This window comes from Accipiter gentilis, chromosome 1 (genome assembly GCF_929443795.1).
Source record: "Accipiter gentilis chromosome 1, bAccGen1.1, whole genome shotgun sequence".
NCBI lineage: Eukaryota > Metazoa > Chordata > Aves > Accipitriformes > Accipitridae > Astur > Astur gentilis.
The window spans coordinates 55,294,105-55,308,400 of record NC_064880.1 but is presented as its reverse complement, the minus strand read 5'-3'; the positions used below and the strand labels follow the sequence as shown (position 1 = coordinate 55,308,400).

Sequence of the window (14,296 nt, the reverse complement as noted above, 5' to 3'; positions counted from 1 at the left end):
AGTTTAAGGATCAGGGAGAGGAGTGACTAAGAAATAAGCTCTACAAAGACCAGTGTTCTTTGCCTTGCTTCACATCTTCTCCAAAAGCTGAGAAATGTCTAACAGCTGAAAGAATTGGAAGGTCCTTCGGAATAAAAGAGAAAACTTATTAAACTGAACACAGCTTTACAGAAGCTGTAACACAGAACAGAACACACACATTTCTTTTCAAACTCTTCACAACATCTTCAAATATAAAACAAGCCAAAATCTCTGGAATCCACTGTATAGATTACTTCCTTTTAAAAAGCAGTTCCTGCACTCCTCCTTACTCTAGCTTTCACCAGCCAGGCATTATTCATCGATTTTTCCCAATACTTGGTTTCCATAACATTCAGTTCATACAGGAAACTCTAGAGCTTTGCTTAAAAACAGAACAAAAATTAAATCAAAAAACCCTCCCACACTCTAACACTCCCCTTGGTGTTCAGAAATACAGCAGCATTGCATTTGTTAAAACAAAGGGAAAAATTCTTTCTTTTGCACACATTAATCCAGACAGATGTGATGAGATCCTAAAATAAAAAAATATGTGTTTTCTGACCTAAAGGAAAAAGGCTTTTCAAGCTTCAGATTTTAATCAAAGGCTGGTCACAGCTCCATTCCAAACAGCCTGATTTTCCTTTTGAGCTTAAACCAATTTCCATCTAGTATTTTAAGGAAAAATGTACCAATGAAAGCCTCACCACAGGAATCTTTAGCCCACTATGTTTAAACAACTCCAGCTGGTAACTTCAAGTCAGCAGTACATACAAAATTAACAGGATGCCTTTTGTCTTGCTCTGTGATCACTTCTGTGCATCTTTGATCTAGTGTCAATGTTTTCTCTTTTCAAGATAGCTCTCATCATTCAGTCACTTACAAAGAAACCGTGGCAGAGCGTATACTTCAGAAGACCACAAGAATTTCCTGAAGAACACATTACCTGCCAGATGAAAACAGAACTGCTTTTTGCAAAAGAACACTTTTAATAACCTTGCCTTGTAGGACTCAGTATAACTCAGTATAGTTTTAAAGGCTGCAATACAAGATACATATATAACTTGTTTGTCAAAGAAAATATGACTCCATTGTTTCAAAGGTTCTGGCAAATGTGAATGTGGTGGTCTATATTACATTCTGTACTTAATACATTAAAAGAATATTTGTTTTTACTTCTTTTATTTAATTATGGGAGTAATAAATTCGTGTTGCCAAAGAGCATAAATTCACTCTTATAGATAACTTAGGATCTAACTCATCAGAAATTCAGATATATTAGTCTACATTAATAGTTTGAAGCTAAAAATTTAACTGTGAAGAAAAGGTAACCGTTACTCAGATACATTAGCTTTCCAGACACTGCAGCAAAGACGTCAGCGTGACCTGCACAGAGCAGGCAGGTTTAATACTCAACCACCAACACCTGCACTTCTAGAACTACTACTCTTTCTCAAAGGGGCATTGCTGGTCCTTCTCTGCCCTCAAAAACGGCAGTGAAGTGTTCTTAGTTACCCTTCTTCCTGAAAGGCAATACAGATAAGTAATGGCCTACTAAATTTACAATCAATAGTAAAATAAACTTTATTTTTTTTTAAAGTAAAATTTGTTGATGATTAATTTTACCTTCAAAAATCTCCATAGTTAAAGCAAAAACTAGAAGATGATAGAAGTTTGATAATCAACTTCAAAACTTTTGACTAAATTTATTTTCAATAAATACTTTTCTAAATACATGAATAACAGAAATTCTATCGCCCATAACACATAATGGCTTTTTTCTACCACATAACTGAATCAGTAGTTTAAAATATTATTTCTATAGTTCAGGGTGCTGAAACTCTGGCCTTGGGCCATGTTTAAGCTAGCAGGACAATACACACAGCCCGCTGTCACTATTCATATGGTTAAGAACCAAGAGCAAGCTGCTCTTATCTGTCCTTCCCAGCAGCGATTCGGGGGCTAGTGCACTGGATACCCCTTCCAGGAAGCTTCAGACCTGCTACTCATGCTCTGTGTGTAAGCAGTCCGGCCAAAACAGAGGCGAGGGGCTATGGCCTACAGACCTCCCTCCCTGCCGCTGGCACCAGCAACAGGAGTCACCCGCCGCCCTCGAGATGGGGCATCACTGCTGCAACGGAATAAACTTAATTGCCGGATTGATAATGCACAACTCATCTACGTTATAAAATATTTTATTAATATTCATACCTGAGTCTTTCTTGTTCCCTTTTCCACCCTCTCGGCTCTTTTTTAAAACTGCCTTTAACATTTTAAATGTTGCTCCTAAAGGATAACAGAAAGAAACAAAAAATAAATGAAACATTAATAACGTCCATTCACACAAACCCGAACAAAATAAAGATAGGATCAATACAAATAAAACAGTGAGGTAATCGGAAGAAACTTTCTGCTAGTTACATTGCTTTTTACAACGTAGCTTGGTTAAGCAAAGTCCTGATGCACAAGGAATGTTTTAATACTTCAACTAAGCAATTAGAGTTCACTGTCTTCTTGTACAGAAAAATAATACAGCATTCTCCACATTCCACATATAATTAAGGTTATAAGGCTAAACCCGTGTAAGTTACTGTAAAACACTGGCAAAAATAAAACAGAATAAAGGTCTAACTCCTGACCAGAGTTCATCAGCATAGCTGGGGGAGCAGGCGACATGTCAGAAACCTGCTGTCAGCTGGACGGTCCAAGCTGCAGGAGCGTAGAACAGAGACAGCTGACAATGGGACACGGTATCACCACACAACTGTTCTTTACCTATATGCCACGCGCTGCTGACCAACACAGAAAAAGCTGAAGAAGAAATTCCCTAAATCGCTGCACTGCGAAGTACATGCCTATGTGCCCACATATTCCCCCATGCCTGTGAGCACACGCATTTCCATCTTCCACATCTCAAATTTAACAACCAACTTCAAGTGAGCAGCAGTTGCAGATTTCAGAAGATTATTAATTGTAAGAAAACTATATCTGGGATGTAAACCTGGAAGACAGTTGAGTTGTTTCAGATAACTATCTTCAGTTACAAGGCAAAGAAAATAGAATGAACAGAATTATGAAGAGCACTTCTTTCTCAAAAAGCTTTCTAGAGCAACTATAAATTCTAATTTCATTTGTTTTCTCTATTGAAAAATTCCAAGGATATCTCATTTTAGGGAACTTGCCATACAGAATATGCAAGAAGAAGGAAAAAAAAAGTTATCTGACTGTGCTGTCTTATGTAATGGATTGCCATAAACACCACATGAAATCAACAGGGAAAGCAAAAATCTTCCAACCAAAAAATACAGATTCTTCAGAAAGTTCACTTCTTTTTATGAAATACAGCAGAAAAAGAAAAATCAGTACAACAGAGTTCTTAAGTTTCTATGAATAACCTGAAGCACATACAACTAATACTAATTAGAAAACGGGAAGGTTTCCAGAGCCTCTGTTACATTCAATGCACAAATCCCTGGGTCAGTTCCACACAGGTACAGCTGTGCATGCAAACGGCTGTTTTTCATGTGGCAAGGTAACAACTCAAGCAAATTGTACTGATGAGTTACATTCCTTAGTATCCACCATAGGGCACTATCTTCTGTGCTCTGCATCTCGGGCAAAGTATCTGCTAAGGATTACACACAGGAAAATAAAGACGCTCTGCTAGTAACTATCTTTCTGCAAACTACAGGAGTAAAACAAGTTCTGCAGTATTTTCAGGTGTTTCCCAAAGAATGTAAACTAAGCAGCCCTCTCCAGTTTCAGCATTAAAAAAATCGAAAAAGCTCACAAAACCACCCTCAAAATTGGATCATCTAACTAAAAAAAAAAAAAAAAAATCAAATAAAGTAAAAGGAAGCAAATTATGATTATTTATGGACTACAAACTATAAATAAATTTCTGAAGATAAGCATCACTACACTACACTAGAATGTTGAATGCCAATTGGAAAGAGTGACGCAGGGTTTTTTAAATATATACTCTACATGCTTCTAATATCAGTGACTCGGTATCAATCATATTCTCTATAAGCAGAGGCTATATGCCAGTTATCAACACATCTGTCCAGCAAGGTAGAAGAGGCTGGATTGAAAGAACAGGGTTAATGACACTCCCTTGAACAATGCTCAATTTTTTGAAAATAAGAAAATAATTCCTAAAATTCAACCACAAGATCACAAGGAAAAACTAAATGCAACATGAGAAAACACTCTCCCTTCCTCACTTGACTGGATGAGCTAGATAGACAATCCACAACAGCGAAGAATTTTCAGAGATTAACAAACTGCACTGACAACTAGTAAAAGAAGTTTAAAATGGAACAACTTGAAGCAAAATTTAACTGCAGCCCTGGTTACTTCCTCTGAAATACCATATACTTCATGTTCCCAAACAGCCAATTACTGGGGGGATGACAAAGATAGCTAAGTACTGTACCTCCACTCTCACTCATCCTATGTGTTCCCCAATTGTTTCCCCTTTCCCAGTATTTAAGCTTTCTAGGCTTGCAAAGGGAAAAAGAAGCACTTCTCCCTTACACAACAGCTTTCACAAAAAGCAGTAACAAGGGAAAATGACAAGTCACGTCCTCAGCTACGCTGTTACAAAAAAGGAAGAATGACTTTTCTGAGAGACTCGGACATGGTCAGCTGGAAACAGCCCACATGATTATAAGAGAAAATAAACCACTTACTAAGTTGCATGAAGACCAACACTACCTTTAAAACAAATAAAGTCATCATTCCACTCTACCTGGTACTAATGAGGCCTCTGGAAAAGCCTACATCCCATTGCAGGCACCAGAATTCAGATCTGGACCAGGTGGAAGGCACAGAGAAGACAATGCCAGAGATCAGTGGTCTAGACAGTGCAACTTAAGAGACTGAAAAGGTGGTTTATTTTTAAGAGAACACTTGAGGAGAGACCTAACTACATTAGCCTGTTATATATTTTAACTGTTACAAATCTATCCTGTATATCAACTTTTGATAGACCAAGTAATACAAGCCTGCTTTGCAGCTGACAAAATTTAGCTTAGAGACTAAGAAAAAACTTCCCAGCAGTATGGACAACAAACTACAGGAAAACTGCCAGCCCATAAGAAAAGAGTGGAATATTTATCTTTGAAACAGACATCTGCAAGAAAAAAAACAACCACCACACAACTGGTTGTGGCTGGAGTAAGAAGTGTTAGACTGAGGATTAAAGATCCAGACAAATTAACGCATTTAATTTGTATGACACAGTTGTTAAAGGATGGGGACAAAACCAAAACAAAAACCACAAGACAAGCTGTAAGCCTCACAAGCTTCTGCTTCAGGCATGAAGAAAACTTTAAAAGCTTATTTTTCTTCCAATTCTATCAAAAGTTGTTTAATAACGGAAATCTGTCACATGGATCAGATACGTAAACTGGAGGATGTACTAAAAGACCTTTCAAAAGTCCTTCCCACACCTGTTTTCTGTGGTGTCAGACTTCAGCCAAGAGGAATATACAGGCTACAAACAGGTTCATAGGAAAGCTGTAACTAGTTATCAAATAGCTTGTTATGAAACTGTAGATTAAAAAGGAAAAAAAATACTAAAAAAAAGGGTTCAAACTCCAAAGATTTAAGCAGCTTTCCTTTCTTTAACAACTGGTATCTCTTACAGAAATTTAGTGCTTGAGGAACAGTATCATTTTTTATTTAAATAGAGTCTGGGGTTTTTTTGAGCAAGAGACATGTGAACACTTTATATTTTCGGAAATCAAATCCATCTTCAAACAGTATTAACAAATCAAGAACCTAAGAATATCTTCCATAGTTTGAAATAGGTATGAGGTAACAGTGACTTCACATTAAAAATGATATATACAAGCATTATTTGAATTATTACAGATATTCTAATGTTACAGACAGCTAACTTTCCTCTATTGCTACAAAATATTGGTCTTTATTATGTATGGAAAAAGGTATTTTAAAATATTACTTCTTGTAACAGCACAAGATTAAAATCTGCAGATTAAACAAAAAAGGCAGAAGACTGCTCAAACACCTTAAATGTATTTTTCCTAAAATCTGAATGACTCACTTCCCAAGTTCATTAAGTATTTTTTCAGAATAGCTTCCTCCTTGTGCATATCATGTAGGCTGCAACGGCTGTGAAAACATGCACGTCCAGTTTGCACTGCATGTACTTTGGCTATACAAAAAAAAGTGCTATAGTGAATGGTTTTTGCTCAAAAACCAGGTTTCTTTGATGTTTTCTGAATCACACAACTGTGTGAAGTACAGTACTGTTACAGGACAGCTGTGATATACATTTCATACCTATCAGCCAAACTCTTAGAAGTCTTCATTGTTATTTCTTCCGGCAAACAGTAGACTCCAGGTCCATTGTTCTCTTTCCCACGTTCTTGATCACCATTTTAAAAAGGACCTTTCTAATTTTAGTACAAAACTCTTAGGAAAAAAAACCCAACAAACCAAACTGAAAACAACTGTTCTGACTCACCTCAAATCCTTCCAGCTACTTCACACCATAAGATACTGGTCCATGTGTGAGTTTGGAAATAACACAGACTTTGTGCTTTATATTCGGACATTGGTCATTTGTTCCAGAAACCTAAATATATAAATTTCACCTTGATATTACAGTTTGAAGGTCTTACATTCTTTGGAACCCATTTTTATATGTAATTGGACAGTTCCTTAAAATTAAAATTTTCTCAGCTCATTTCAGTATGTTGCAATTGAGGCAACGGCACTCTAGGGTATTGTAGCTTTTAACTTTACTAGCAGGCATTCCCAGGTTCAGTTAGAGCATTCAGTGAAGAAAACAGTGTTCAATCATATAATTCAAGGCTGAAACATAATGCATATGTAGAAGAATGGAAACTCTAATTAGAGCTGCAGAGACATTCTTAATTTGGTATTCCCTAACTTCTGCCTGGCTTTGAAACGTTAATGTTTCCTCTAAAATTATTCAGTGTTGTATATTGCTGGTATGTTGTATGATAAGTTTTGCTTACAAGCATTTTAAAATGTCTTAGGTCTTGCAGAACAATAGTGACTTTATTAAAATTCAGCTGGTATCACCACATGAACAAGGAAGAAATAGTCTACCCGAAGTCTTGCTGAAGTTCACAGAGCATGTCTCATCTAGCTCTGCCCTACAGAGACCACTGGATAGATTTTTTTTAATTGTTTTGTTTTTACCCCAAAGTGATATGGCTTAGTGGTGTAATGCAATCAGAACGAAAAATACAAGAGGGTAATTACGGAAGAGTTTGGTTTCACAGAGATGATCATTGGGGTAGGGAGCCTACTGCAAGTGAAGACAATGACATTGTTGCAAGAGAACTGGATCTTTCTTAAGAAAAAATGCAGTAATAATAAACTACAACATTTACAGGATCTTGAACAGGTGCAGTGCTAAAAGAAACCCTCTGCAGCAGCTCAAAGGAAGAAGAATTGTGAGCTTAAAAAAAGTCAGTGGAAAAAATAATGGGTGCAAAGAGGAATCCCGTGGACAAAGAGGCAATGGGCACACACTGAAACATGGGACGTTCCCTCTAAACATCAGGAATATTTTCTCACTGTGAGGGCAACCATGCACTGGCACAAGTTGCCCAGGCAGGTTGTAAAGTCTCCCTTCTTGGAAGTATTCAAGAGCCATCTGGACATGGTCCTGGGCAACTGGCTCTAGATAACCTTTCTTGAGCACAGGGGGTTGGACAAGATGACTTCCCGTAGTCCCTTTTAACCTCAGCCACCTGTGATTCTATGATTAATGAAGGTGCTGAGCAGGATTAGACGTAGTATTGACCCCTGGGGTACACAACTAGTTATTGGCCTTCAACTAGACTTCATGCCACTGACCACATGTATTGCATGCGTTTCACATTGTACCATTTACAGTACACTATTCCCTTTGAGTCTATCCATCCTGTAGGCCAGCATACTGCACATACTTGCACATACTGCTTTTAAGGGATAAGCCCCACTCAAACTCAAAAGAGGAGAAATGCCTTAAAATGTATCTAACATACTGAGGGAGGGTGATGGGAATAGCAGGAAATGCAACTGTAAATCTTTTGGGTTGGTTCAAGTATGTTCCCTTTCTCCAACAAAACTCACCTTGGAGCAAACACCTAGCAGAGGCAGTAAATAACCAGCTCAAGGGGCTACAGAGAGGACACATTCTGCCTCTGAAGAAAACCTCATGGCACAGACGAGAATAAAAACATTACAGAAGCTAGCTGTACTGTAGTAGGACGTGTATTCTAACTCACTCAATCTTACTTTAAACGGCATATACCTCCCAGTACTACGAGGTCTAAAAATTCTGATTATTAGATTCCGAAAGGAAAGAAAATCAACTACACGGCACCAGGCTTGCTGGTGTCAGATGGAATTCTCCTCATCCAGAGGGCAGTGGTCAATGACTCAATATCCAGATAGAGATCAGTGACAAGTGGTGTCGCTCAAGAGTCCGTATTGGGACCAGTACTGTTTACTACCTTCATCAATGACACAGACAGTGGGATCAAGCACACCCTCAGCAAGTCTGCAGATGACACCAAGCTGAGTGGTGCGGTTGACATGCCCGAGGGAGGAGATGCCATCCAGAGGGACCTGGACAAGCTCAAGAGGCGGGCCCACGTGAACCTCACGAGGTTCAACAGGGCCAAGTGCAAGGTCCTGCACCTGGGTCAGGGCAACCCCTGGTATCAATACAGGCTGGAGGATGAAGGGGTTGAGAGTAGCCCTGCCGAGAAGGACTTGGGGCTAGTGGTGGATGAAAAGCTGGACGCGAGCTGGCAGTGTGCTAAGTCTACTGGCCAACTGTATCCTGGGCTGCATCAAAAGCAGTGTGGCCAGCAGGTCAAGGGAGGTGATGCTCTCCCTCTACTCTGCTCTGGTGAGACCCCACCTGGAGTACTGCGTCCAGCTCTGGTGACAGCTTATAGCAGCCTTCCAGTACCTAAAGGGGTCTTAGAAGAAAGACGGGGACAAACTTTTTAGCAGGGCCTGTTGCAATAGGACAAGGGGTAATGGTTTTAAACTAAAAGAACGTAGATTCAGACTAGATATAAGGAAGAAATTTTTTACAGTGAGGGTGGTGAAACACAGGAACAGGTTGCTCAGAGAGGTAGTAGATGCCCCATCCCTGGAAACATTCAGGCCAGGCCTGAGCAACCTGATATTGTTGAAGATGTCCCTGCCCATTGCAGGGAGTTGGGACTACATAACCTTTAAATGTCCCTTCCAACCCAAACTATTCTATGGTTCTAACTCTAAGCATTTTTTCTAAATAAATAGTCAAACACTCTTCCAGATAACCTCCTAAGCTAAGACATCAAAGAAAAGTCCCAATGTACTTATTACACTCTGCTTTTGAAATAAAAAGATTTTTTTTTTCTTTCCCATACAAAAAATGTATGCCATGTTAGAAAGACTGCATTATGCAATGGTAGGATCTGGAGCTGTTAATGAATTTTAGAATCTGAGAAAGATTTTCTTCATACATAGCTGGAACAGAGTAGAAAAAAGAACAACAACAAAACAACAAAACCACAAACACCTGAGAACTTGCATACTATACTTATTTTGCAAATATGACAAGGATAAATTTTCGATTAACCAGAACAGAGAGGCTTGCTATAGAACTGAAATTTTACAGTATGTGTCAATCCTATTCTTAGGATATAGGTAGGGGGTAATAAGAGATCAAATAAAAGGAATCAAGGACAATTCCATCCTAGACTTTCTCTTTTTGGAATTGAGGCCAACTTCCCTACTGTGCATACAGTTCTTCAAGGATCTATTCCAGTACAGAACAGATATGTCACACGAGATGGTTGCTTATTCAGACACATTCAGTGTAGACACAAAAGTTGCCTATTACCTGGAAGCAAAGTCCATATCCTTCCTTCTCCCCTATAAAATGATATGCAAAAATGAAAGGTAACCACTTCCAAAGAAATTTATCTTTTGATCTGTCAATCACACTCAAGGAGAGACCTAACCAATAAAGGCTCTGAACAGGAAAGCAAACACAGTGAAATTTACTATTCATTTGCAAGCTGAAAGGTACAAAAAAATAAAATGTCTTCTTGAGTAGTTCTAAACACAACAACTCCATTACTTTACAACATCATCCAAATTCCACAAAGGTGTGTAGCTGAACCATTTAGGAAACGAATCAAATTCTACAGCTTAGAAATACTGATTACTAATAAACTATGTGTTTAAAAAAAAATAAAAAAAATCCCAACTTATTTGTACATACTGTGAAGCTTTCTGACATATACCAAAAAGCATTTCAGCTTCAGGTAAAAAGTTTCTTCATACCTGTCTTTCACACTTCAAGAAGACTGATCAAATTGAACGGCAATACTGTACATTTTTATTTCCTCATCCCTTGAAACAGACATGGGATATTGGATCTTGTTTTGGTTTAAAGATATTTGTATTAATAGGATATTTTCCAGCAATGCTGGCATCTTGTTTATTCTAAGCACACCGTATTTCCTCTTTCTCCACAACTAAACTTAAATAAAATAATTCACTAACTAAGATTTCAGAATCACTTTAAGCTATTGCAACAGTTTTGCTTTGGTAAACAATTCAGTTTTAGATTTCCCTGGTTCCAATTTTTAAACTCTGCCTTGAAACCACCTGTTTGTTGCTTGGTTGTGGGTTTTTTTGTTTCTTTGTTTTTTAAAAGATTTCAAGGTCTTTTAAAAACTTTAACTATCATTTTCATTTTTAAAACAGATACCAGATGTGGACTTGTTATCTAAGGGCTGATATTAATAATGTCACAAAAGAAGGAAAATACCTCAATGCTCTTTTGCTTATGCAATCAAACATGTTAGCTGCTTACAAAACTCAATCCCCCACCCCAGCTCATGTCAAATACATTATTTTAAAATAGGTGCTGCCCTCCCACCAGTTCAACTGTTTATCTTCAGATACACAAGACATTTTCATACAATTGCATCATACTAAGAGCATGAAGGGAAGGGGTGGAAAGTCCCTTGATTTAAGAATTTGTATGATCAGTGTTATTATAAATGAGGGACTCCAAAAGAAGATCAGATTTATAAAATACAAATGCTAGGTTATGTAAAGAGTTGGGAGCAGAGACATACATAACATTTTACTTTATTCCTAATCTTTACAAATTAACTTCACTACCTAAGGAATCTCCTCTGAAAAGCAAAAAGACAGAAAAAAAAGTATCTCTCCACATTTTCACTCTGCCTGTGAGTCTCCCTTAAAACTCAGCAACTTCCTTGCATGAGAATATTTTCCACATATAGCTATTACTGACAGGTACTAACATCAGTAACAAGATGATTCATAGATTTTGTTTGCATTCGTAACTTTTGTTCTACCTTCCTTAAAGGTTTGCAGCATGCACGTTTTACATACCTTACCTATCAGAGTAGGTTATTTTCAAAGATCTAGCCACAACAGTTCATCGTTTCTGGAGAGATGAAATAAACTAATCCTACATGGTATGTAAGCACCTGAGCTAATGCCCATGAACTCCACATTTACCTGTTTCCCAAAGCTGTGTTGTTTAGCCTCTCCATATTTAAATCGTGAAAAACAGTTAGCATATATTTGCAAAGAAATAAAGGGTGGAACATCTTAGTCATTCTACCATTTGCACAGAAGTACTTAAGGACTTACCACCCTCAGTGTAGGATTTATTAAATATATACTTCAAAAAAAGCTGTATTTTAAAAAGTGCATTTTGTATTTTGTAAATATCCCAAGATTCAGTCCTAAGGTTTGCAGAAAACTTCATTTAGTCACAGCTGCTTTCATTGCCTTTAAACGCATTAAGAAATTCATTGCTTAGATACAGAAAAGTTTCAACATTTCCCTTTTCTGGCAAATTCAAATTCCTTTAGCTTAACTGTATTTTTCAAACAAGAGGAAATCAGCAGCAACAAAAAATACTTAGAGCAGCAAGGTGTTACTGATGTAACAGAAATCAAGCAAGACAGTAAGTAAAAAATCCTTTAAAATGACTACATTTTCAGTCATCAATATCTAATGTTTTACAACAAACAGAGGGCATATTCCCAGATCTGAGAGACTCCTCATTCAAGAACGAACAAAACCATTTGAAAACAAGACAATAGTGTTTTTCACTTTTTTTTTTTTAAGGTACAACTTCTGATGAGATATATTTGTGTTTTATTATTATTCAAATACATGAATGAAAAAGATAAAACAGATGCACTGAAGAGGTCCGTCTCTGACTTCGTTAAATAAAAAAAAGTAAAAGGCATTTACAATGTTTCCAATGGGCTATATTTAGCCAAATCTAAACAAACTCACTGAAGTTAAACAGCTATTATTGAAATTTTCTTCTACAATATCCTAAACAATTATGGTCTTTACCCTTTGTAGGTATTTCTTATGCAGGAAGATCAATACCAATACAAAATTGACAAGCTACACTACATTTGTTTCATTTGTTGCCCATTCAATAACCTAATTATTATTAATCTTACCTATGAGATACTCCACATTCCTCTCCCCACCCCCTTATCTGACACCCCTGAAATCTATGCATCAATTTAATAGGAGACTGCAAAAGAACACCAAGGTTTCCAATCTGCTGCTCACTTCCAAATAGTGGAATTATGCCCCAAAGCACTATGAAAATAAAATGAAAGAGGTGAAAGATGAGGAAGCATGAGAAAACCCCTCATTATCATGTTAGCTATTATAATGTTCTTTTGCAGTAGCTTTTTTCCCACCAGTCTGGTTCTAGATTTGACTTCCCAGATATCATAGTTGTACTTATTCTACCCTGCAATCACCCAGTTTTCTGCTATGCTACTCTTTTACCCTGTTGCTGATTATTTTGGCCACTGTCTCTAAGGTCTGCCAACACAGGGGAAAAGATGGTCTCTCCACCTGACTGCTGTCCAAAAATTCTTGGTCAGGTGCCAGATACTGCAGAAATGACTGCTTTTCAGTTTTAAAGATTACTGTTCCCCAGCTACCTGTTACTACCCTGAAGCACTGAAGAAACTGATCTTACACTCAAGCAGGTGAAGAGCACTCACAAGTCAGAAATATTAACTTCAAAGGTCATAAGCACCTGTCTGAACTAACCTGAACAATTCAGCAATGATGCGGATGAAGAATCATAAGCTGAGTCATTTGCCTGTCTACACCAGGGAAGAAGAGCAGCAGTTGTCAGAAAAGCCATAAAATCTTAAACATTCGCAGCTGTTTCTCATATGAAAAATATCTGACCACAGATGAGGTGCAGACAAATTTATTTTTCCCCTTCTCTCCCCATTCTGCCAAGTCCCTCCAGAGAAAATGCCAAGACCATAGCCTTCTACCATTTTCTACAGAATTTCCCCTTTCCTCAGTTTTGACTTGCAAAAAACCAACACCAAACCAAACCCAACCAACCAAGCAAGCAAAAAAACGCCAACAAAACCCCCTGCTTCTCATCCCTACTGAACTTATCAAATTTATTGTTGCTATTTAGGCTTATTCCTGAATGGTACCCCTGTAGCTCTTGTCAATTACAAGATACTGCCAAATTCTTCAAAGGATCAAAAGATCCACTGTGCTTTCCTAGTCTCACCTCATTCAGCCTGACTCCACTCTCACCAGGGCTGTTTTCTCCCTTCAATTTTATCTTTAGGTATCACAGAAGTAAATTACCCTCTATCATTCCACAACCTTTTATTTCTAAATTCAATTAATTATCTTTTCTCTCCTCCAGCTTTGCAAGACAGGGATTAGTGTATATAGATTATGCCACAAACTAAGTTTTCACTTCAGAGGCAAGAAGAAGGTGGGTGGGTGTGGCGAGAGCAGAATAATGAAGGGTGTTTAAGAGGAAGACTGCTGGCTACTTGTCTTCAGCAATAATCCTCACCTCAATAAAAAGGTTTCGAAAAAACCCCACAACCAACCAGCTGGCCCTCCTCCAAGTGGGGTCACTATTTAGAAAGGCGTTCTAGAATGAAATAAGGTCACAAGGTTTAAAAAAAAGTCCTGAAGAAACACCATTATAAGCATCCCAGCCAGCAATCCCTAGGAACCAGTGGATATCACCGACGTAGTTTGCATTGAGGCAGGATGGAGCAAAGGAAAATGAAATATAGACACAGATTTTTTTTTCTTGCCTTTGTCATAACGGCCACTTTCATCCCATCTCTCTCCATCCTCTCATGTTAAACACAGAAAAAGCGACAAACGCCCTACTTTAAAATCAATTATGAAAGGGTCAAAACACTAG

The 14,296-nt window shown here is 37.8% G+C and overlaps 1 protein-coding gene across 7 annotated transcripts in view; it reads right to left on the bottom strand.

Annotated features, from left to right (window-relative positions):
* The window catches only part of TANC1 (tetratricopeptide repeat, ankyrin repeat and coiled-coil containing 1), a 119,434-nt gene that overhangs the window by 71,806 nt on the left and 33,332 nt on the right, over positions 1-14,296 (bottom strand). For 5 of the 7 annotated variants that reach the window (XM_049816509.1, XM_049816572.1, XM_049816528.1 and 2 more), the window contains one exon: positions 2,230-2,304. The exons of the other annotated variants lie outside the window; for them this stretch is intronic. In XM_049816509.1, coding sequence (XP_049672466.1) covers positions 2,230-2,290 — 61 coding nt within the window. In that variant the 5' untranslated portion in view covers positions 2,291-2,304. The remainder of the gene's footprint in view (positions 1-2,229; positions 2,305-14,296) is intronic. 7 annotated transcript variants of the gene reach the window in all.